The following is a 25,225-nucleotide window of genomic DNA, read 5'->3' on the forward strand; positions in this document are numbered from 1 at the left end:
GTGATCTTGTGTTACGTGTGCTACGGTGCTTTACACCGTGGTTCGGAGAAATGTTTCTCTGACGGTATATAGTTAAATGACTTGATTGTATCAATCGATTTCTGCATTATTAAGAGAAATGCATCCAGCAGTCATCCCCACAAGCACTAATCCCTATTACCCCAATAACCCATCCCAGAGCCGACTAGCTGATCCCCAAAGCCCCAGCAACGGATTGCCAAAGCCCAGCAGCAGTCCCGACTCGGGACTCACATCCTTCCGGTTTCGTCATCGACGTAGCTCCAACCCCGCAACAACCTGATTGGTGCTTCTGTCGGAGCCAAGCGGCGTTGAGATCTCCGATTGGTGGGCAGGCCCGTCATGTTCGGCCGGCAGGAGCCCGGAGACCTGAGCAGGGATGAGTTCGTTCGAGGGGCGGATGGCTGAGTACCCCGGCGTGTCCATCGATAGGTTCGACAGGAACAACCTGTTGGCCAAGGCTTTCTTCCTCTCTCACTGTCACAAAGGTGCGGAGATCCTCCCTCAGCTGCGGGTGGTTGGGGTAGGTGGACCTGTCACTGTTATCTGGGTCAGAACGGTCACGTTTACTGTCGCTGAATTAAAAACACGGTTGTTTTGCGGCGGCAGTACAACGCAAAATAAGTAGAAATTACAACTTTGTAAGGAAGTGTTGAGGAAGCAGAAGGACCTGGACAGATTGGGAGAATGGGCAAAGAAGTGGTAGATGGTAATGCAGTGTCAAGAAGATCGTGCACTTTGGTAGGACTATTTTGTAAACGGAGAGCGAACTGAGAAATCAGAGGTGCAAAGGGATTTAGGAGTCCTTGTGCAGGATTCCCTAAAGGTGGTAAGGAAGGCAAATGCAATGTTAGCATTCGTTTCGAGAGGACTGGATTATATTATGCCATACAAAGCCTCAGCATTACATTCTTGCTTTTATATAAGCAAGGATATAACACTGAGGCATGTAAGGCTTTGGTCAGACTGCACTTGGAGTATTGTGAGTAGTTGTGGATCCATTATCCAAGAAAGGATGTGCTGGCATTGGAGAGAGGTGAGAGGAGGTTCATGACAATGATCCCGGGAATGAAAGGGTTAATGCATGAGATTTTTGATTGGAGAAAGGCTAACTTTGAGGAGCTGCGAAAGGATTTAGAAGGAGTGGATTGGGACAATTTGTTTTATGGGAAGGATGTAATAGAGAGATGGAGGTCATTTAAAGGTGTAATTTTGAGGGTACAGAATCTTTATGTGTTAGGTTGAAAGGAAAGGTTAAAAGTTTGAGAGAGCCATGGTTTACAAGGGATATTGGAAACTTGGTTTGGAAAAAGAGAGCGATCAACAATAAATATAGGCAGCATGGAGTAAATGAGGTGCTCGAGGAATATAAAGAATGTAAAAAGAATCTTAAAAAAGAAATTAGAAAAGCTAAAAGAAGATATGTGGTTGCTTTGACAAGTAAGGTGAAAATAAATCCATAAGGTTTCTACAGTTATATTAATAGCAAAAGGATAGTGAGGGATAAAATTGATCCCTTAGAGAATCAGAGTGGACAGCTATGTGTGGAGACAAAAGAGATGGGGGAGATTTTGAACAATTTCTTTTCTTTAGTTTTCACTAAGGAGAAGGATATTGAATTGTGTAAGGTAAGGAAGTTATAGAAACTATGACGATTAAAGAGGAGGAAGTGCTGGTGCTTTTAAGGAATATAAAAGTGGATAAATCTCCAAGTCCTGACAGGATATTCCCTAGGACCTTGAGGGAAGTTAGTGTCAAAATAGCAGGGACTCTGACAGAAATATTTTAAATGTCATTAGAAATGGGAATGGTGCTGGAGGATTGGTGTATTGCTCATGTCGTTCCATTGTTTAAAAAGGGTTCTAAGAGTAAACCTAGTAATTATAGGCCTGTAAGTTTGACGTCAGTGGTGGGTAAGTTAATGGAAAGTATTCTTAGAGATGGTATATATAATTATCTGGATAGACAGGGTCTGATTAGGAACAGTCAACATGGATTTACAAATCTTATTGAATTTTTTGAAGAGGTTACTAGGAAAGCTGACGAGGGTAAAGCAGTGGATGTTGTCTATATGGACTTCAGTAAGGCCTTTGACAAGATTCCGCATGGAAAGTTAGTTAGGAAGGTTCAAACTTTAGGCGTTAATATTGAAGTAGTAAAATGGATTCAACAGTGGCTGGATGGGAGATGCCAGAGAGTAGTGGTGGATAACTGTTTGTAAGGTTGGAGGCTGGTGACTAGTGGTGTGCCTCAGGGATCTGTATTGGGTCCAATGTTGTTTGTCATATTCATTAATGATCTGGATGATGGGGTGGTAAATTGGATTAGTAAGTATGCAGATGATACTAAGATAGGTGGTGTTGTGGATAATGAAGTAGGTTTTGAAAGCTTGCAGAGAGATTTAGTCCAGTTAGAAGAGTGGGCTGAAAGATGGCAGATGGAGTTTAATGCTGATAAGTGTGAGGTGCTACATTTTGGTAGGAATAATCCAAATAGGACATACATGGTAAATGGTAGGGCATTGAAGAATGCAGTAGAACAGAGTGATCTACAAAGACCCCTGAAGGTGGAATCTCATGTGGATAGGGTGGTGAAGAAAGCTTTTGGTATGCTGGCCTTTATAAATCAGAGCATTAAGTATAGGAGTTGTGATGTAATGTTAAAGTTGTACAAGGCATTGGTAAGGCCAAATTTTGAGTATTGTTTACAGTTCTGGTCACCGAATTATAGGAAAGATGTCAACAAAATAGAGAGAGTACAGAGGAGATTTACTAGAATGTTATCTGGGTTTCAGCACCTTAGTTACAGAGAAAGGTTGAACAAGTTAGGTCTTTATTCTTTGGAACATAGAAGGTTGAGGGGGGACTTGATAGAAGTATTTAAAATTGAGGGGGATAGATAGAGTTGATGTTGATAGGCTTTTTCCATAGAGAGTAGGGGAATTTCAAACAAGAGGACATGAGTTGAGAGTTAGGGGGCAAAAGGTTAGGGGTAACACAAGGGGGAATTTCTTTAATCGGAGAGTGGTAGCTGTGTGGAACGAGCTTCCAGTAGAAGTGGTAGAGGTAGGTTCGATATTGTCATTTAAAGTAAAATTGGATAGGTATATAGACAGGAAAGGAATGGAGGGTTATGGACTGAGTGTGGGTCAGTGGGACTAGGTGAGAGTAAGCATTCGGCATGGACTAGAAGGGCCGAGATGGCCTGTGCTGTAATTGTTATATGGTTATATGGTATTCATTGGTATTTAGAAGAATGAGGGAGATATCATTGAAACCTGTCAAATATTGAAAGGGCTAGATGGAGTCGAAGTGGACAGGATGTTTCTAAATAACAGATGAGTCTAGGATTGAGAGCATAGTCTCAGAATAGTGATGTCTCTTTAGAACTGAAAAAGAGGAATTTCTTTAGGCACAAGGTAGTAAATCTGTGGAATTTATTGCCACAGATGGCTGTGGAATACCAAGTTATTGGGTATATTTAAAGAGGAAATTGATAGATTTTTTATTAGTAAGGAGGTCATAGGTTAAGGGGAAAGGCAGGAGAATGGGGTTGAGAGGGATAATAAATCAGGCATGATGGAATTGCAGAGCCAACTTGATGGGCTTGAATGGTCTAATTCTGGTCCTACATAGAAACATAGAAGAAACATAGAAAACCTACAGCACAATAAAGGCCCTTCGGCTTACAAAGTTATGCCGAACATGTCCCTATCTTGAAAATTACTAGGGTTTCCCATAGTTCTCTATTTTTCTAAGCTCCATGTACCTGTCCAAAAGTTTCTTAAAAGACCCTATCATATCTGCCTCCACCACCATTGCATGCAGCCCATTCCATGCACTCACTACGCTCTGCATTTTTAAAAAAAAACTTACCCCTGACATCTCCTCTGTACCTGCTCCCAAGCACCTTAAACCTGTGCCCTCTTGTGGCAACCATTTCAGCCCTGGAAAAATGCTTCTGACTATCTACACGATCAATGCCTCTCATCATCTTATATACCCCTATCAGGTCACCTCTCATCCTCCGTCACTCCAAGGAGAAAAGGCCGAGTTCACTCAACCTATTCTCATAAGGCATGCTCTCCAATCCAGGCAACATCCTTGAAAATCTCCTCTGCACCCTTTCTATGGCTTCCACATCCTTTCTGTAGTGAGACAACCAGAACTGAGCACAGTACTCCAAGTAGGGTCTGACCAGGATCCTATATAGCTGCAACATTACCTCTCAGCTCCTAAATCCAATTCCACAATATCTTATGCTGTAAAGGTCATATACCTATTCCGTGACGTTAGAATCAAGAGGACATGCCCTGAACGGTAAAGGTCCTTAGTGATGTGAGGCACCACCTCTTGAAGATGTCCTTGATGGTAGGGAGGCTGGGCCCGGTGATGGAGCTGGTTGAGTCTACAACCCTCTGCAGCCTCTTGCGATCCTATGCATTGGAGCCTCCATTATTAGATTTTGATGCAACCAGTTGGAATGCTCTCCGCTGTACATTTGTAGAAATTGCAGGAGTCACAATACCTGTGGTGGGTGTATTACGTCTGGTATGGTCGTGTTGTAGGGGTGGGACTGCTTCACAAAGATGTGTGATCTCTCACCAGGATGGTGCTGAAAGGCTTGTTATAAGAGGAGACTGGTTGGTTGGTTGGGGCATTAACCTGGGAAGTTTGGGGAAGGTACCAGACAATTGGAAGTGATTCTCTGTCACAACGTGACACTCAGTCAATGGGCAGTGTGATAGTGTAGCAGTCAACGTAACCCTTTACATCAATTCTTGCAACAGTCTGTAAGGAGTATGTTCTCCATGTTTCCTCCATGAGCTCCAGTTTCCTCCCATGTTAAAAAGACGTACAGGTTAGTAAGTTGTGGGCATGCTATGTTAGCGATGGATGCATGGTAACACTTTTGGGCTGCCTCCAGCACGTCTTTGGTCTGTATTAGTTGTTGATGCAAATGATGCATTTTGCTGTATGTTTCGATGTTTCAATGTACTTGTGCCAAAGTTAATCTTTAAATCTTCTTTTAAAAATTGTTAAAATCTGAATGGTAGGCAGCAGTTAGATTAACCCCATTATTGGCAAGATGTTCAAGTCAATAATCAAAGAGGAAATTGCTAATCATTCAGGAAAAGTGCTCATAAGTAAACCTAGACCATCAAGCCTAGGCAAATGCTATGTTGGCATTTATTTTGAGAGGACTAGACTCTAAAAGCAAAGATGTAATGTTGAGTTTTATGAAGCATTGGTGAGATCTCACTTTGAGCATTGTGAGTAGTTTTGGGGTCCCTTATCTAAGAAGGTATGTGCTGACATTGGAGAGAGTTCAAAGGAGGTTCACGAAAGTGATTCCGGGATTGAAAGATTTATCATGTGAGGAGCGTTTGATGGCTCTGGGGCTGTATTCACTGGAATTCAGAATAATGAGGGGAATAATGAAACTTATCAGATTTTGAAGGGGCTCAATAGGATGGTTGTAGAGAGGATATTCCCAATGGTGGGAAAGAAGGACACAGCCTCAGAATAATAATAAGTACTTTAATGATCCCGAGTGGGAAATTTTTTTATTACAGCAGCAATATACGCATTAATGTATCCAGTGTGCAATACTGTTCAGTAATAATGTTCAAAATAATAAAGCAAAAGCTATTATCCTATGATGTGTGTTCTGCCACACAGAGATGAACTGTTAATATGCTTATTGCATTTGGTGGGAAAGATTTTCTGTAACGATCCTTATGACAGTGGAGCTGAATGACGTCCATTTGGAATGGAGATGAGGAATTTCTTCAGCCAGAGAGTGGTAAATACGTGAAATTTGTTGCCACAGGTGGCTATGAAGGCCAAGACATCGGGTATATTTAAGGCAGAGGTTGTGGATTCTTGATGAGTCGGCATAAAAGGATACAGGGCAAAGGCAGAAGATTGGAGATGAGAGGGAAATGGATCAGCCATGATGGAAATGGTGAAGTAGACTTGGTGGGCCAAATGGCCTAATTCTGCTCCAATATCTTACAGTCTTGTATTGTGCTTTGATGAAGGGTTACTATTTTAACAAATTTGCTTGAATTCTTTAAGGATCTAACAGGGAGAGTTGGTCGAGAGGAACCTGTAGAATAAAGTTCAAACTATGTTTATTATCAAAGTATGTATGCAGTATGCAACCTTGAGATTCATCTTCTTGCAGGCAGCCACAAAACAAAGAAACACCACAGAACTCATTTTAAAAAAACCCCATACAGCAGAGACCATCAAGTACCCAATGTGAGGAAAAAGAAACAAATTATGCAAACAATGTTTAAAAAAAAGTAGTAACATAGAACATGAACTACAGAGTCGCCGAAAGTGAATTCACAGCCGCAAGGTCAGTTCGGCGCTGTGCCGATGGTTTCTCTCGCAGCTGCAGTCAGTTCAATGCTGAACTACCCCGATCAAATAGTGAAATAGTTTAAAAAAAAGTAAACAGAAGCAAACAGAACGGGAACTGTAGATGTAATGTATCTAGATTTCTGAGAAGCACTTGTACTCAACACCAGTAATTTACAATGGACGTTAAAAAAAATAGAAGATTCCTTGCTTTGTAAGATTATCTAAGGATAGTTAGCTTTTGCCTATTAGATGTCACGTAGTAGTAATGCGATACTCCAGTCGAGTATGTTATTTTCTGAAAGGGCTGGCTGTAGGTGGGTCTTCAGGTGGCGTTTGAGGTTGATCCGGGATCCACATGTTCCAGGGATCTTCCAGAGCTCACGATCCTGCCCCCTTCACAGGCTGATCGCCATGGACTTAATCCGGAATGTCTAGGGTGGATTCTCGGAATGGAGAACACCCGTGCGTGACTTTGGTTAATATGGGAGGCCGATGCACGGTCGGGGTCCAGTGTCAGGTGTGGTGTGTAATAGCACTGTTGTACAACATGCTCTGGTATTTTCGAACTGGATCTGTGGTGTTCTCAACTGGGAAATGGAATGATTGAGTAATGGAATTTCTAAACTCTTTGTCTGCAGATCACATGAAAGGATTAAGAGCTCCTGTCCTGCAGAGACGGTTGGAATGCAGGTACTAATTCTGATTTGTGTTATCTCTTGAATGTTTTATATATAATTTCTGGTGATAATTGATTTATTATTATCACATGTACTGATGTATAGTGAAAACATGCCTTGCACATGATCCATACAGATCAGATCAGGTAGAACAAGGTAAAACAATAACAGAACGCAGAATAAAGTGGAACAGTTATAGAGAAAGTACAGTGCAGATAGACAATAAAGTGCAAGGTCCTAGCGAGGTAGATTGTGAGGTCAGGAATCCATCTTGTACTATGAAACCCTTCCTTACACTGCAGGGTAGAAGACGTCCTTCAGTCTGTGTGCTTACAGGTACCTTCTGCCCAATGGGAGAGGCGAGAAGACACAATGTCTGGGGTGGCTGTGGTCTTTGATTATGAGGCAGCGAGAAGTGGAGACTGGTGGTCCTCGCCCTTTTTTCTACTCGTGGCCCTCTGTGGCCCCTACTCCCCGCATTCCCTCCCATCCCCAAACACAGACAAGCTAGGCTGTTTTGCTGCCGTATTTGCATCATCATCACAGGAGTTCCCAACCATTTTTATACTATGGACCCTTACTGTTAACTGAGGTTGGGAACCCCTGATCTAGCATATTTTCCCATTAATTTCATTAAGTTAAATTGCATTTATTAATTTATTTTTTATTTATATATTGTAGTAACATTTCATTAAGACAGTAAACTTATCATGGCCCACTCAGAAACTCCTATGGCTCAGTTTCTTGTATTTTACTTGTGGCCCCTGTGAAATCCAGCACGGCCCCATGAGGAGAACCACTGGTGCAGAAGGTCCGGGGAGGGGGAGCTGGTTTTCCTGATCTCTCTTCACAACTCTCTGCGGTTTCTTGCGGTCACGGGCAGAGTGGTTGTCATATTCTGCACTAACCTATCTCCTGAGGTATGGATGTCAAGAAAGTGGGAAGTGGCTATAATTTGCAAATTTCTTCTCCAGCCCTCAGTTATGTTGTGTTCCCTCAGTTATGAGTGGTGGAAGCTATATTCAAGTGATCTTTCCGGTCCGTGGAGCAGGTTAGTGTCTGAACTGTTGGCGTTGAGTTGTTAACTGACACCCTGCAGCTGCTGTACCAACTTACTGACAGACCAGGTGTTGTTTCCACACAGCGGAACTCAACCAACTTGTCCTTCTATGGCTATATCTGACAAGGTTATCACCTGTGCTGATCACTATCCGCCCAGAGAAGAGCTGTAGATGAAAGTTATAAAAGGATGTAACGTGATCACTCGAGTTGAGTATGATGTTCTCCAAAAGGGGGGTTGTCTGTTGGTGACTCTTCAGGTGGCTGATCTAGGATGTTAGTGGATCCCTCAGAGGAGAACACCTGTGCGTGACTTTGTCTAACATGATGTGCGGGCAGCCGCCACGTGGTCCTCAATAGATTGGGGTCAGGGTCTAGTGGCATGGGATGCAAGGCGATGGTGGACCCTTCACTCTGCAGCCTGCCTCCACCAGCTCCACGGTTGGATCGCTCTGTCTAGAACTCCCCCCCCCACCCCCATCTTGACCTTACCACCATGGGTGATCCTACCATGAGCTAAGTTCCAGCCAGCATTGCTCTCAGGGTCTCAGGAACTCTCAAGTCTCTCCAACACAAGGTGACAATCATCCTCGGAGAAGGACATGTAATGGAACAGCACATTGGCATCAACACCCAACACACCCAAGGACGTGCTGGGGTTGCCTGTGAGTGCCACAACATGTTCTGGCACCAGCACAGCATGCCCCAGTGCTCAGCAGAACAACACAGGACACAACAAGCAATAAAACATCATTAGCTAAACAAACCCCTTTCCTCCCCCCCCTCCCCCATCCCCCATCCACTCGGGGACCGGCCTCTGGGCTTTCAGCTTCAGCTTCAGCTTCAAATTCTGATCGACCTTCAGTCTTTGATCTTTGGTAAATGTTAATTCCCTCCTACATTGGCAGGCCACGGCTACGTTGTGTGTCATCTACGGCAACAGTTCAGGGCTCAAGAAGGGTCTCGCCCCGAAACCGCGACTGTTTGTTCCCCCAACCCATAGATGCTGCCTGACCTGCTGAGTTCCTCCAGCATTTTGTGTGTGTGTGTGTGTGTTGCTTTGAATTTCTAGCACCTGCAGAATTTCTCGTGTTAGTACGCGTTCGTCTGTTTTTTTATTTGAATATTTTAGTAATATTTCTTAAAACAGTAAACTTATCATGGTCCATTCCGAGATTCTTATGGTCCCCAGTTACTTGTTCTTTACTTGTGGAAGTCTGGCATGGACCCCGGGGGGGGGGGAGGGAGGTGGGGTGACAGATGACACACATTGAAGACCGTTGGACTGCAAGATACAAAAGCAGCCACCTGGGCTGTTGCAGCCGCACTCTACAATGGCTTGGCTTCTACCATCAGGAAGATTGGAGGGTCTCTTTATTAGGAGTCCTCCTCCTTTTACACCGGGGTCCTGGGGTGGAGAGGGTTGCACAGAGCAGTATCGTATAACAAATCCTTAAGTCAGTTTAAAGGCTCCCCAGGCTCCTTTCACTTCTGTGGCTGGGAGGAGACAGTGTACCACTGTATATGGAACTTATAGTGAGAGGTTACAGTCTCTGTTTGAGTATCTGAAGAGGCTGCTCCTCAAATTCTAGTTGCTCTTCAATCCCACACTCCTGATCTTCAGCACCCCCCCCCCCCCCACCACCCTAGCACCCAGTGCAGAGGGAAAAGAGTTGCTCAGGGAGTCTCCTGGTTGTGTGGCTGCTTGGCCTGGCCATTGTGGCAGGTAGTCAAGGGTTCTGCCCAGACCCCGACCTCCTCTCCTCTTCCAGGGTTACATCCGTGCCCATGTGTCCCTGGAGAGGGAGCACACGATATCCATGGTTACGAGGATAAGTCATGTACACAAACACATGTATATCATGGCCAAGAAAGTTCAACACCTATACTTCCTCGAGGCTAAAGAATTTTGGCGTGTCCACATTGATATTTACCAATACACTATAGAAAGCATGGTGTCTGGATGCAATACGGCTTGTATGGCAACTGCTCTGCCCGTGACCTGGAGGAATTGTAGAGAGTTGTGGACACAGTTCAGCGTATCACAGAAACCCGCCCCCCCCCCCCCCCCCCATGAACTCTGTCTTCACCTCGATACCTCAGTGAAGTGGCCAGTGTAATCAAAACCCTACCCACCCTGGATCTTCTCTCTTCTCCCCCCTCTCACAGAGCAGAAGGTACAAAAGCCTGAAAGCATGACCCACCAGGCTCAATAAGTTAGATTCCTGACCTCATAATCTACCTTATTGTCTGCCTGAACTGCACTTTCTCTGTAACTGTTACACTTCATTCTGCATTCTGTTATCGTTTTCCCTTGTTCTACCTCAATGAGTAACAAACTCCAGTGGATGACCACTGAATCTGGATTTCTGAGCTCGAGAGGCTGGGACCGCCCCCTGTGCAGCGGTCTTTCCACTTAAAAAAAACTCTCTCACACAAGTTTCCCGAGATTGTCGGATGCAATGGACAGTCACCGCGTAATAATCTGATCTGTACGAACGGTATGCAAGACGACTTTTTCACTGTATCTCAGTACATGTGGCAATAATATTCCAATTCATTGGAGGATTTCTGGGACCAGTGGGTGCCACAGAGCCCCCAGTGTATACTGGATAGTATTCAGGTGAAATATTTAAGGGGAAACTGAGGGGCAACAACTTCTTCCCTCAGAGAATGGTGTGAGTGTGGAAGTAGTGAATGTGGATTTGATTACAGCATTTAAGAACATGGATGGGAGGGCTATGGTAAATGTATACAATACACAACCTGTTCTTCACAGACATCCACGAAAACAGAAGAGTGCCCCAAAGAATGAGTGATAGTAAAAAATGTTAGAATCCCAATGGCCCCCCCAAAGCAATAACCTGCCCCCATCCCCTCTTACTTCAGCAAAAAAAAGCATCAGCACCCTCCACCCACCAAACAAGCAGTAGCAAAGCCCCCAAGTAAGACCACGAACTGCAGTGCAACAAAAACGAATCATTCATCCAACAATTTGACATACCGCAGACACTCTCTGTCTAGTAAAGGGACTGAGAGGTATCGCCCTTTCACAGGGATAGCGGAGACAAAAACAAAACAGCTTGCTGATTTATGGTGTTAAAGCCTGCTGTGTCACTTCTTTGTCCAAGATCTCCTACTCAAGAATCAACAACAAACTCTTCTCCCACTGACGAGGAAAGAGAGAGAGCGTGCAATTTGCCGAGCACAGAGCCCCCGACAGCCAATCCTCTATCCTTGATGTCCCATTTTCTCCCACAGTGCTTCAGTTGGTGGCAGTGGCACAGAATCAGCTTGTCCCCAGGGCCTAAGGCACGCCTGTCCTCTAGGCTGCTTCCTTGGATATCGATGAATGGCCAGGAGCAGGCCCCATTGCTGCAAAGAACTGAAGCTTGAGTGTTGCTCTAGGTTGGGGTCTCCGGCAGAACCCCATCCACCTTGAAAGGGAAAAAGAGAGACATTAACGGCAGGTATTCAGCTGTTTCCACAGATGAGCTCGAAGATGTCACTGTCGAGTGCCATCGTTGCTCCGGTCATTGTAGCTTCATACATACCATGTCATGCTGTAATTACTGAGTAAACCTCCATTGGGAAAGGAAAGAAAATGTCAGTGCATCATGGGAATGCCAACACCACCTCCAGGTACCATCCTTCCCCAAACGTCACAACACGCTGACTTGGAAATGTATCTCCATCCTCTTACCAGGAGTGGTCAAAATCCTGGAAGTTCCTCTTCAAATTAAGAGAGGGAACACCTTCATAAATGGAACACTGGAGTTCAAGTTAGTCCATCACCATCTTCTCGTGGAACAGTAAATAATCTGACACTGCTGACCAGGATGTGATCCCAGCCTGAAGGCCGTTAATAGTTGGTCTGAGCAACTTGATTGCTTGAAAAAAACCAACAAAAGGTGGTGGATACAGGCCAGTCCATCAAAGGAAAAGCCTCCCCCCACCATTGAGCACATTTGCATGGAGTATTGGCACGAGAAAGCAGCATCTATCATCAGAGGCCACCACCATCCAGGCCCGGCTGTCTTCTCATGGCTGCTATCGGGAACCATCAGACTCCTGAATCGGCGTGTTTATATGAGGGGTGCTTGATAAGTTTGTGGCCTAAGGTAGAAGGAGATGAGTTATACAGCAAACAGGAAGAAATCTGCAGATGCCGGAAATTCAAACAATACACACAAAATGCTGGTGGAGCGCAGCATTTTGGGCCGAAACATTGACTGTACTTCTTCCTATAGATGCTGTCTGGCCTGCTGCGTTCCACCAGCATTTTGTGTGTGTGTGTGTTGCTTGAGTTATACAGCTCTCATTACATGCACATGCAGTTCAACTCTTTCAGTTATTGTGCAGAAAGTTTGAAGTTAATCTCCTTCTACCTTAGGCCACAAACTTATCAATCACACTGTGTATATACACATCACATGTGTATATATATAAAATCTCTTTCACACATTGGTTATTTGTCAGTCTTCACTTCTGAATAGTTCTCTTTATTGATTCTATTGTAGTTCTATGTTCTACTGTGAATGCCTACAAGAAAGTGAATCTCAGGGTAGTATATAGTGACATATCCATATTTTGATAATAAATTTATTTTGAACTTTTAATAGAATGGATTTTTTTTCTTTTTATTTTACAGTCTGAAGCTGAGACTCTACTGTTCACCTGTCACAAAGGAGATTCTGCTAACAAGTAAAAAATATAAATTTTGGGAGAATTATATCGTAAGTTCCTTTTTCAATTTCTTTCTACTTGTTGTGTTTAGTGAAGCTGCTATGTGGGCCTGGACCAGACATGGTCTCTCCAAAGGGGTCATCTCAGTATGTGAGATCACACTGTGTGGCTAGCTGCTATGAAATGCATCATGGGTAACATATATATATATTTCACTGAGCACTCTCTGTTATAACATGGTTCAATTCATGTCACAGTTGCAGAGTTAGAGAAAGAAATAAGTCATTTGGCCCATCTATACTAATCCCATTTATCCAACGATAGCCTTTGAAAGGGGGAATGCAACGATAAAGATTAACTTTATTTGTCACATGTACATCAAAACATACAGTGAAATATGTGGTATCAATGACCAACACAGTTCAAGGACGTGCTGGGGGCAACCCACAAGTGTCACGACACTTCCAATGCCAACATAGCATGCCCATACATATTAACCCTTACCCATATGACTTTGGAACGTGGTAGGAAACCCATACAGCTACAGGAAAAAGGAACAAACTCCTTACAGACAGCGGCGCAAACTGAACCCTAATCACTGGTGAACTGCTACACTACTGTGTTGCCTTGCAGGCTGTTTCTTTACCCCCGTCCCCCTTTCATCCCACCACTTCTCAGCATAAAATATTGTTCCTGCATAGTTCAGCTAGCTTTTGAGTTGGTGCGGATTTGCTGATCAATAGCTGTCAGTTCAGCAGCACCATCAAAGGTGCTTTCTTTTGTCCGAGAGATGGACTTCCCTGTCCCGTCAGCTTAGCATTAACAATCCCACAACCGGTGTTTTGAAGAAGACTCAGGAAGTGTCCTGACAATTCTGACTGACAATTTCCCCCCACTCCACGCACCCCATCAATCACCCAAAACCAATTAGAGTTAAACTCTGTAATTCCAGCATGCTCCACATTTTGGTATAGGACAGGCAGATTTTTCTGGATGTCCAATTAATACCCCAAAAACACTTTTAATTTACTTTTGTTTAGCTGTTATGCTGTGTTATAAATTTTAGAGAGCCCAGTAAGGTTAAAGGGTGTGTGGGAGTCGCAGGGCCAGTGAAGTGTCGGGGGTCATTATCTGTGAGCCAGGTAGTGAACCATCAGCACTTGGAGCAGTCAAAGAGTGGTTCATTGAAGTTTAATTGCACCTAGTCATTGTCACATCAGAGTTCGTTCGTGGCACCATTGTTTGCTACGTTGGGAGCTACAACATTTACTTTTTTCCTCCTCCTTTACGTGATCTCACCTATCCCCGGCCAGCTTGTGCTCCTTCTCCTGAACCCCCCCCCCCCCAAAAACAACTTATTCTGGTTTCTGCCCCCTTCCTTTCCTATTGAAGGGTCTTGGCCTGAAATGCCCTCTTTTTATTCTCCTCCATAGATGCTCCCTGACCTGCTGGGTTCCTCTAGCATTTTTGTGTATTACTCTGGATTTCCAGCATCTGCAAAATCTCATGTGTTTATGATTTCCTACTCCATGCTGCCTGTTGTGTCTATTAATCTCTCTATTTCCTTAATGTTAACTAGATGTAGTGAAAGACTTTGTAACACCTTGGGATGTGAAGGGCCCTTTTTAAAAATGAAAGTCTTGCAACAGCCAGCTAGCTTCAAGATATTAGAACATGGAACAATTTGAAGGAGTAAGTTTTAGTTCTGTGTTGACCTAAGCTCTATTTAAACTATTTGGTGAGTAAAACACAGCAATTGTTTGTCTTTTTCAGACTGCTATCGAAGTTGAAACACCAACTCAGATCTCCTTGATTGATGAAGCAACAGGAAAGGTAAAGATGTGCCTCTTCCTCTTTCTGAGCTTCCCACACGGCCGATATGACTGTAAATATTCTGATCTGAAAACAAGGCTTTCTTAAATAGAGTCATAGTGCACTACAGCACAGAAACAGGCCCTTTGGTCCATCTAGTCCATGCTGAACTCGTATTCTGCCTCATCCCCTTGACCTGCACCCAGACCATATCTCTGCATACACTCTGATCCGTGTAGTTTCCAAACTTCTCTTGGATTTTGCAGTCAAACCCACTTCTGCTGGCAGCTCGTTCCATACTCTCACCTCTCTCTTGAGAGAAGTTGTTCCCCTTCAGGTTCCCTTAAATATTTCACCTTTCACCCTTCACCCTTAACCCATATCTCTAGTTCTAGCTTCACCCAACCTCAGTGGGAAAAGCCTACTTGTAATTACCATAAATATACCCCTCATAATTTTGTATATCTCTATCAAATCTCCCCTCATTCTTGTACACTCCAGGAATAAAGTCTTAACCTATTCGATCTTTTCCCTTTAACCCAGGTCGTCAAGTCCCGGCAACATCCTTGTTTATTTTCTCCATACTCTTTCAATCTTATTGATATCTTTCCTGAAGTATTAATCATATTAAAATAACAGTATGAAATGGACTTTGACGAATGCGAGGTTAGCTTTGAACAGGCTAATGTGCTGGAGCATGCCAAGTTTTGGAGCTTTTGGAAACGTTAGGATAGATAAGTCTCTGGGGCTGGGCAGGATATAGCCCAGGTTACCACAGGAAGTGAGGGACGAAATTGCTGGGACACTGACGATAATCTTTGCAAGCTCCCTGGCCTCAGGAGTTTCCAGGGGTTTGGAAGATGGCAAAGTTTGTTCATGTATTGTAAGAGAAAGTTGAAACAATGAAACCTTTTCCTTCCATTGCTGACTCAGTTTGTAAGTCTGCAATTTCTCTTCTTTTTCTTTAAGCCCAACACCCCAAGTGGGGCACAGGTTGCCAACAGCAGCTTGCCGGAGCCCTCTGTCCTGGGCCAGTGTTTCAAGTTGTCCCCAGCTGTATCCCATTGAAGATCATTCCTTTGGCATTTCTGTAGTTCTGAATTTTTACAGGATGGAGTTGCTAGCCCCGTGCCCAACTCTTCTTTCGCAACCAGGCTTGGCGGAGTGTTTCTAGGTGGTTGGAGAACGGCAGATGCTGTTCAAGTATTGTTTGGATTCGAGATGCCACAGAAGTGTAGTGGTCAGTGTGAAGCTATTGCAGTTCAGGGCACTGGAGTTCAGAGTTGAATTCCGAAGTCCTCTGTAACAAAGTTTGTATGTTTTTCCCATGTGCACATGGGTTTCCTCCGGGTCCACGGAATTCCTCCTGTAGTCCAAAGACATGCATGTTAATGGGATAATTGGTCATTGTACATTTTCAAGTGTTAAATAGGTGGGTTGCTGGGCCGTGCAGCTCAATGGATCAGAAAGCCCGTTCCACACTCTAATCTCTAAATAAAAATAATATTAGTATTATCTGGAAATTAAATTGCAAGAAAAAGTTGAAGCAATGAAATGCTTGCCTTCCACTTCTAAGTTTGTAGTTTAGTGCTTACTGAAATCCCAACTGGGATAGCAAAGTTGGCCTATGAGAAGGTCCATGCTTTGAGGAGTTCATGTGGGCAGCTGGAGGGTCTGAATAGCCTTGCACTGATCTGGTACAGGCTGGACAACCATGCTGTGAGTTATTTGTGTCTCTGACTTACTGAAGTATCCCTGTCCCTGTTTCACAACCTTGACCTACTGTTCCCCATCATGCAAGCTGACTTAGTTGTTGACTTGTGGTTTTAAAAGCCTTGCAGCTGTGTGGTGTGCCTCAACTGCAGGTTGTAATGCTCATAACACACGCGCACACACACCCTCCATTTGCTGGGGCACCTGTTAGATTACAGTCTGCAGATTTTTAAATTGCATAAATTGTATAGTACAGATATCTGATTAACTTGGAAGGAGGAGGACAGGGGACTTGATAAAGCCATGCAAGGAGATAAGTAACATAGAGTGGACTGCTGGAAGCTTTTTTCCCAGCGTGGAAATGGCTAATGCAAGGGGACATGATTTTACAGTGACTGAAGAAAGTATAGGAGGATGCCAAGGGTAGTTTTTTTTTACAGAGTGGTGGGTGTGTGGAATGCTCTGCCAGGGATGGTAGTAGAGGCAGATACATTGGGGCCATCTAAGAGATAGAAAAATGGAGGAATATATGGGAGGGAAGGATAGATTGATCTTGGAGGAAGTTAAAAGGTTAGTACAACATTGTGGGCAGAAGGGCCTGTACTGTCAATGTTCTGAATCTTTAATCAATGCATTTTTATGCAATTAATGAGTCATCCTTTCATCGATTTACATAAAAGTTAATGATACAATTTTTATTTCAAACAGAAAGAAGATATAGTCGTGACTCTTCTACCTGCAGGACACTGCCCTGGATCAGTGATGTGGGTATTAAGGATTTTTATGATGTAGCTAAAGATGAAGGATTAGCTTTATTTGTCACATGGACATTGAAACCTACAGTGAAATGCCTCACTGGCATCTGTGACCAACATGGTCTGAGGTTGTGCTGGGGGGCAGCCCTCAGATACAGCCATGGTTCTGATACCCTCAGTTTACTGACCCTAACCCATACAGTACGTCTTTGGAATGTGGGAGGATACCAGAGCACGTGGAGGAAACTCTCACAGTCAGGGGAGAATGTACAAAGTCTTGACAGACAATGGCAGGAATTAAACCCCGATCTCATAGCTGGTGCTGTAATTACGTTTGCTCATTGCTATGCTACTATTCTGCCATTAACCTGTGAATGTCTGTGTGTGTGTATTAGAACATGTTTTTTTTATTAATGTGAACTTTTATGTGAAGAAAGGCGGGGCGGATTTAAAAACTTAAGATTATTGCCAGATGACTCGCTAGAAAGAGAAATGGTTAGGTGTTTTGAAGGAGCCTTCCTTGAAGGTAATAGTGGAGTTGGAGGTGATGCTGCAAAAGATACAGTGGCTTTCTGCTCTGACTAGCTGTGCTTCACAGCTGAGGAATAGGTGTTGAGCTCTTTCAATAAGGAAAGTCGGGTCATTTTCTGTGTCGTGGACATGATCAAACTTGAGTTTATTGTCATATGCACAAGTGCGTACTGAGCCCACTGCTGCACACTCTGCTCACACGTGTCTGCACGGCCAAACACCCGAGCAATCACATTGTCAAGTTCGCAGATGACATGACAGTGACGGAGCTCATCTCCAACAACTGCAAGATGACCTACCAAGAGGAGGCGGAAGAGCCTCGAGGCCTGGTGCCAGGCAAATAACCTCTTCCTTCATGTCAGCAGACAAGGAGATGGTTATCGACATCAGAAGTACATGGGCGGCACAGCAGTGAAAACTGCTGGGAGTGCACATGTTGCACAACCTCTCATGATCCAAGGATGCATCCTACACAGTCAAGAAAGCTCATAAACACCTGTACTTTCTGAGGAGGCTGAAGAGTGCTGGACTTCGCTCATCCAGGACATAGCATTCTACAGGTGCACAGCCGAGAGCATCCAAGCAAGCTGCATCACAGCACGGTACAGAAACTTGTTAATGACGGCCTGTACTCACTGGGACTCAGAAGAACCAGGGGTGACCTAATAGAAATCTGTTGAATGTTAAAAGGCACCAATAGATTGGATGTGGGGAGAGGATGTTTCCCATGGTGGGGAGTCTAAGACCAAAGGACACAGCCTCAGAATAGAGGGGCCTCCTTTTAGAATGGAGATGTGTAGGAATTTCTTTAGCCAGAGATTGGTGAATCTATAGAATGTGTTGCCACAGGCGGCTGTGGAGGCCAAGTCATTGGGTATATTTTAAGGCAGGTTGATAGATTGATTAGTCAACGTATGAAGGGATACGGGGAGAAGGTAGGAGATTGGGGTTGAGAGAGAAATGAATCAGTCATAACCTACTGTAGGTGATTTTAGTCAATGTATTGAGTACTGGAGATGGGATGTTATGTTGAAGTTGTATAAGACATTGGTGAGGCCCAGTTTGGAGTACTGTATGCAGTTTTGGTCACTGACCTGCAGGAAAGATGTAAACAAGATTGAAAGAGTACAGAGAAAATTTACAAGGATGTTGCCAGGTCTGGAAGACCTGAGTTATAAGGAAAGGTTGAATAGGTTAGGACTAGAATGTAGAAGATTGAGACTAGATAGAGGTATACAAAATAATGAGGAATATAGAAAGGGTAAATGCAAGAGGGCTTTTTCCACTGAGTTTGGATGGGACTACAACATGAGATCATGGTTAAGGGTGAAAGGTGAAATGTTTAAGGGGAACGTAAGTGGAAACTTCTTCACAGAGGGTAGTGAGAGTGTGGAATGAATTGCTAGCGCAAGTGGTGCATGCAAGCTCAATTTCAAAGTAGATATTTGGAGGGCTATGTTCCCGGTGCAGGTCGGTGGCAGTAGGCTCCGTAAGTGGTTTCAGCACAGACTAAGGTGGGCCAAGGGGTCTGTTTCTGTGCTGTACTTCTCTATGACTCAATGGTGAAATGGCGGAGCAAACTTGATGGGCCAAATGGCTTAATTCTGCTCCTATGTCTCATGAAAACCACACTGTGTGGACTGGAAGGCTTTACAACAGGTACTGGCACCAGCCTATCCCCATCAAAGACATATACAGGAAGCTGGCAGAAAATGGCTTGTAGCATCATGAAGGATCCCACACTGCTCATAGACTGTTTGTCCCAATCCCATCACGGAGGAGGCTACACGGCATCCACGCCAGGACCGCCAGACTCAAAAACAGCTACCTTTCCCCAATTATTCTGTTCTCCTTTACACTTGTACTGGAAATGACATTAAACAATCTTGAATCTTGACATTCTTGAGATGCTATCAAAGCCCTTCTTGCAACAGCATCAAATAAACCAAAATATTATACTATAAAAAAGTAAATAAAATATAATTCAAAATGCACGTAGTAAAGTGTACAGAGGTAAACAGCTTGCCCTCCTGGTGATGAGATCTCGGTGGTGGTAGGGTATTCATTGGTCTCACAGCCTGTGGGAAGAAGCTATTACCCAGTCTGGTAGTCCTAGTCCTGATGCTCCTGTACCTCCTTTCTGATGGTAGTGGGTCAAAGAGATTGTGACATGGATGGTGAACCTGGTGGTTTGGGACTTCCATGTTTCTGTACCTTGTGAGACACAGACTTGTGTGGGTAGGGCTAAAGTCATTAAGATTTCATTTGTTCATTAAAACTCTGTGCTACCAGCAAGACCTAATATTTGTGGTAAATCTGCAGTTGGCCTTGACAAGATGGGGGTGAGCCACCACCTTGGGCAGCTGCTCTGGTGAAGGTGCTCTAGGAGAGGAGATTCCAGAATTTAGTCCCAGAACCTATGAAAGGGCAGAGACACATTTCCAAGTCGGAATAGTGTGGAACTTGAGGGGAAACCTGTTGGTGCTGAGGTTTCCCTGTTCCTGCTGCCCCTGTCCTTCTCGGTAAGATTGTATCTATATTCATTTGTCATATGTACATTGAAACGTACGATGAATTGTGTTGCAACACAACCTCAGGGTGTGCTAGGGCAGCCCACAAGCCACACATTCAGGCTCCAAAATACTGTAACAGAGCTACAGTATTTGTAGACCACCACAAACAACAACAAAACAAGGCATTCTCCACCCGTCCATCCACTCACTCACGCAGACAGACTTCCAACTCTTCAAGAGTCCACCTTTGTTCTTAAACTTACAATGGACTTGTAGACTTGCTTACCCAGTGTCTTGACCATTGGGTCTCAACAGCTGAACTCGCTGACCCAGGGTTTTGATCATCAGGCCTCTAACCTCTGAACCCACTGAGCCAGGCCTTTGACCATTGTACCTCGACCTTCGAACTCGTCGACGCAGAGCTTTGACCATTGGGACTTGACCTCTGAATTCGCTGACTCGGCTTTGACCATCCGCCCTCAACCTCCGAACTCACTGACCCAGGGCTTTGACTATTAGGCCTCTGACTTCTGAGCTTGCAAACCCAGGCTTTGACCATCAGGCCCCTGACCGCTGAACTTGACTACCTTGATCTTCAGATTTGCATAGACATTTCACCCCAGGACTTGGCAACCTGAGGAGGGGAGAAGGGAGGTGAGGTCAATGACCCTCATGCCTAAAGAGTATGTGAGGTGCTGTTGGAGTAACCTGGGTGAGTAACTGCAAGGCATTTTGTAGATGGTGCACACTGCAGCCACTGTGCATTGGTGATGGATGGAACGAACGTGTATGCTGGTGGATGTGTTGTGGATCTTTGCTGATGTGCTTCTTGAGAAGTTGTTGGATATTCATTTAGCCAAGCGAGCAGACAGTATCCCATCACATTCCTGACTTGTTAAGGGGGAAAGAGTCAAGGGATGGTATTCAGGATGGGGCACCCAAGTTTGGAGGCTGGTGACTCTGTGCATGGAGGGCCAAGGTCTGCAGGCACTGAAGATGAAGTGGATGATCCTCAGGGTCAGCGGTCCGAGGTTAACGTACCGTGATCGAAGCTCTGTAAGCCCAGAGATCAAGGCCTGATAGTTGAAGCCCTTGGATCGTGGTGTTTGGAGGTCAGAGGCTGAGAGTCCGGAGCTGAAGACTGGATATTAGAGGTCTGGAGGTAACCTGTCCTAGGATTGGAGGCTTGTCTATGTATTGGTGAGAGGATGTTGGGTGAGCAGTTGGGAAAGGGGTTTGTTTTGTTGTGATTGCTTAGTTCTTATGAACATTGTGGGCGTGCTGCATTGGGGCCAAAGCATGTGGTCACTTGTGGACTTCCCCCAGCACATCCCTGGGTTGTGTTGGTTGACAATGCAAACAACACATTTCTCTGAATGTTTTGATGTACTTGTGATAAATAAATGAATCCAAGGCTTTATGAATTTGCTCAGATGCTGGCAAGAATGTCACTCCCTCCCAGCTGAGCTGCCTGCCCAGTTAATAGTTTGTGTCGTTTTAATGAGGTGTTTTACAATTGAGCAGTGTAAACGGTTCTGCAATGTCTAGCAAATAGTAATCTTTATTCCTCCTGTTAGTCAGACCTTGGGAAACAAGAGGATTGTATTGTGTTGTCAGTAATGAAAGGATTGCAATGTGCACTATATTTTCAAACTTGCAAGCAAAATGTCTCTGCATTTTATTGAGCTCTTAGTGGTTTTCTTCAGATGCAAATATGTGAACATTTGAGGCTTTTGATGAACTTCTGTACCTTCCTGCTACACTTCAGCTGCCTCAGATAAACAGCCAACAAAGTTCAAAAGTTCAAAGTAAATTTATTATCCAAGGACTTATCTGTCACCATGTACAACCCTGAGATTCATTTTCTTGTGGGCATACTCAGTAAATCATAATAACCGTAATGGAATCAATGAACCGCACCAACTTGGGTGTTCAACCCGTATACAAAAGACGACAAACTGTAAATACGAAATGAAAGAGATAATAATTTGGAAGTTTGGTTGATCGCCGAGATTGGCAAAATGTTTGCAGACGTTTTGGCTTCAATCGAGAAGCCATCATCGATGTGCAGTTGAGGGTGTTGTCTCCTTAGAATGCTGGTTTATATACTCCTCCAGGGTCCGAATGGATATTGATTATTGACACCATGATCTGGTTGGCTGATTCAAAATACTGAACAGTAGAAGATTCTGATTGGCTAGCTTTGATGGAGATCCGTTGGAGATATTTGTTTTGCTGTCCAGATCCCGAGATTACTGGCGTTTCATTAATTGTTGATGTCATTGTTTCTCTTTTCTCCATAAGGGTTCATATACCGCATCAATGTCGATGTGTTTGTTGATGGGTTCTTCTGCAGAAAACAGCGCTTTGAGAAATTCTTGTTCTTTTCTTGCTTTTGTTTGGGTAAAGACACTGGTTGTTGTCCGGTTGAAATGGTGTCCTTCTTTGTCTTCGTGAGCTGGTACTAGTGAGAATGGGTCGTGCCTTCTGCTTGCCAGCTGATGCTTGTTTAGCCTGGCTGATTGTTTTCTTCCTATTTTACCTACGTAGTCCTTGACTGAGTCACTACATTTGGTCAGTCAGTCACACTTTTGTTGCGTTTTGAGTTTTGATAGGTTCCTCCTCAAAGTTGCAGTTGGTTTGTGAGCAACTATGACGCTGTGTTGCTAAAGCAGTCTTGCTGTTATTTCCGAGATGTCGTTTATGCAATAATGATAAATATTGAGAATATTAGATGAAGAGTTCTTGAAAGTGAGCCTATAGATTTTGGGGACATTTCAATGAGTGAAGTTATCCCTTTGGTTCAAAAGCCTGATGGTTGAGTGGTAATAACTGTTCCTGAACCTGGTGGTCTGGGTCCTGATGATCCTGTACTTTCTTCCTGATGGTAGCAGTGAGAAACGAGCATGACCTGGTGATGAATGCTGTTTTCCTTCGACAATGCCCCGTGTAGATGAGCTCCTTTCTTCCCTCCCCCCCACCGTTGGGCAGAAGATGCAAAAGCTGGCTACGTACCACCAGCCTCAAGGACAGTAGCCTACTGTTATAAGACTCTGGAATGGACCTCTTGTATGTTAAAGATGAACCCTTGACCTTTCAACTTACCTTGTTGTGATCTTTGCACTTTATTTGTCTACCCGTAGTGTAATTTTTTTGTAACTGTTAACACTATATTCAGTTTCATTTATTACATATATATAATCACCTGTACAGTGAAATGCATTGTTTGCATTAATATCCAACACAACTAGGGATGTGCTAGTGTAGCCACACATTCTGGTGCCAACATAGCATTCCCACAGTGCTTGGCCGAACAACACAGAAGTCAACAGGCAACAAAACAACAACGGCAAAACAAACCCCTTTCCTTCCTCCCACCCACATACACAGTCAGGCCTCCAACTGCAGGACAATCATCTGGTCTCCAGATCAGGCCTCCAACTCCAGGACAGACCTCTAGTCTCCAGGCTTTGGCCTTGGGTTTCGACAGATGATTGTGGTCTTTTGATGGGACCCCGAATTCAGACTCACCAGCCCTTGTGCCTCCTCCTCACACGGACATCTGATCCATTTAAGATTGACAAGTGGATATGCGGAGAATGGAGGGATATGGACAAAGGGACGAGTTTGGCATTTAGTTACAAGCCCAGCACAACATCACGGGCCATCAGGCTGATTCCCGTGTTGTTCCATTTAGTACATTCTGTTATTGTTTTCCTTTAGCTACCTTGTTCCTTAAGGTTATCATACCTATTTAAAGTTGTCACTCCCTGCTAAATGGTGTGCGTCTCAAATTGCCTCTGACTACCAGGTCCAGCTCCTGGCCTTCACCTATTGCTTAGCAACTAAACCTGGCAGAACAGTTTCTCCTGACAGGAGAAGGGGCAAAGGCTGGCACCTAAAACCAGTTGGTTTGGGCGGACGCAGCTCATCAGCTGTGATTGGCAGCTCATCTGGTAGAAGGAAAACTCTGACCTCAAACATCTGCTGCCTTGCAGTTATACCCACTCATGGGGAAGGCTTTGAGAGTAAACCCTGAGGGGAAAAGGCCAGAGATGGAGTCCCAAAGGCAGTCCTCCGTTGAGTTCAGCACTGACTGGTAGTTCCTGCAATGCCATAGGTGCCAAACCATATCGGTGTCTGCCTTTGGATTCATCAGCTGTATGAAGGGGTAGCCTGCTACACTGGCAGCAGCTTGCTCTCCATATCATACCATCTCGGCTTGCATATCACGTAGACAGCTAGGACGCAATATCCATGGTCCACCTCAAACAGCGGAGGGCCTCAATTTGTACTAACTTGTGTACAGACTGACCTCGATGACATGTGAACAGACGTTTTTCTATATACACATCAGTACGTGTGACAATAAACCATTAACCTCCTGCTGCAGGTTCCTGTTTGAAGGGATGGGTGGCACTGTACTCTACACGGGAGACTTCCGTTTGGCTAAAGGGGAGGCCGCTCGTCTCGAGTTCCTGCATTCAGGAGGCAGGTAAAGCAACAAATTTCTATTGCCTTGCGACCAGTCGCACTGTGACATCTTCAAATGGTGCAGAGATGTACAGCACGGGGCAGACCCTTCAGCCCACAATGCCTGTACTGACCATGATGCCAAAGGGATCAAGCGGAGCTAAGCGTCTGATGTTAGTGAGGGAGATGCCTACATTTTTTTTTGCTGAAATATCAACTTTTACAGCGCCACGTGCCCCTACACCTCCTCCCTGACCACAGTTCAGGACCTCAAGCAGTTCTTCTAAGTGAGGTGACACCTGCCTTGCAAGTCTGTCAGCATCATCTATTGTACCTGGTGCACATTGGTGAGACCTGACGTAGGCTGACCCAGTAATCAGAATCAGACTTACTATCACTGAAATATGTTGTGGAATCTGTTGTTTCGCAGTAGTACAGTGTAATACATTAAAAAATTATTATAAGTTACAGTTGGTGGTTGTTCATCGTGTCTAACGACTACACAAAACCTGTGCAGGAGAATTTTTTTAAGTGATAAAGCGATTTCACAAGGGCAGTTCCCCTCTCTTGAGGTCTGGGTCCAGTGGTATGAATAAGTGTCACAAACTGGGGTCTTC

General features: G+C 44.3%; 1 protein-coding gene across 3 annotated transcripts in view; it reads left to right on the top strand.

Moving 5' to 3' along the window:
* The first annotated feature begins 362 nt into the window (after nt 1-362).
* dclre1c (DNA cross-link repair 1C, PSO2 homolog (S. cerevisiae)) overlaps nt 363-25,225 on the top strand; it is a 57,430-nt gene continuing 32,567 nt past the window's right edge. Inside the window, exons 1-7 of one of the 3 annotated variants that reach the window (XM_059987405.1) lie at nt 456-506; nt 4,808-4,878; nt 7,028-7,079; nt 12,777-12,861; nt 14,585-14,644; nt 17,045-17,100; nt 24,529-24,630. In XM_059987405.1, the coding sequence (XP_059843388.1) occupies nt 4,860-4,878; nt 7,028-7,079; nt 12,777-12,861; nt 14,585-14,644; nt 17,045-17,100; nt 24,529-24,630 (374 nt within the window). In that variant the 5' untranslated portion in view covers nt 456-506; nt 4,808-4,859. Of the gene's footprint in view, nt 507-4,807; nt 4,879-6,315; nt 6,385-7,027; nt 7,080-12,776; nt 12,862-14,584; nt 14,645-17,044; nt 17,101-24,528; nt 24,631-25,225 lie in introns of those variants that run through there. The other 2 variants (XM_059987404.1, XM_059987406.1) reach the window with 2 other exon arrangements.

Source organism: Hypanus sabinus, chromosome 13 (assembly GCF_030144855.1).
Source record: "Hypanus sabinus isolate sHypSab1 chromosome 13, sHypSab1.hap1, whole genome shotgun sequence".
NCBI lineage: Eukaryota > Metazoa > Chordata > Chondrichthyes > Myliobatiformes > Dasyatidae > Hypanus > Hypanus sabinus.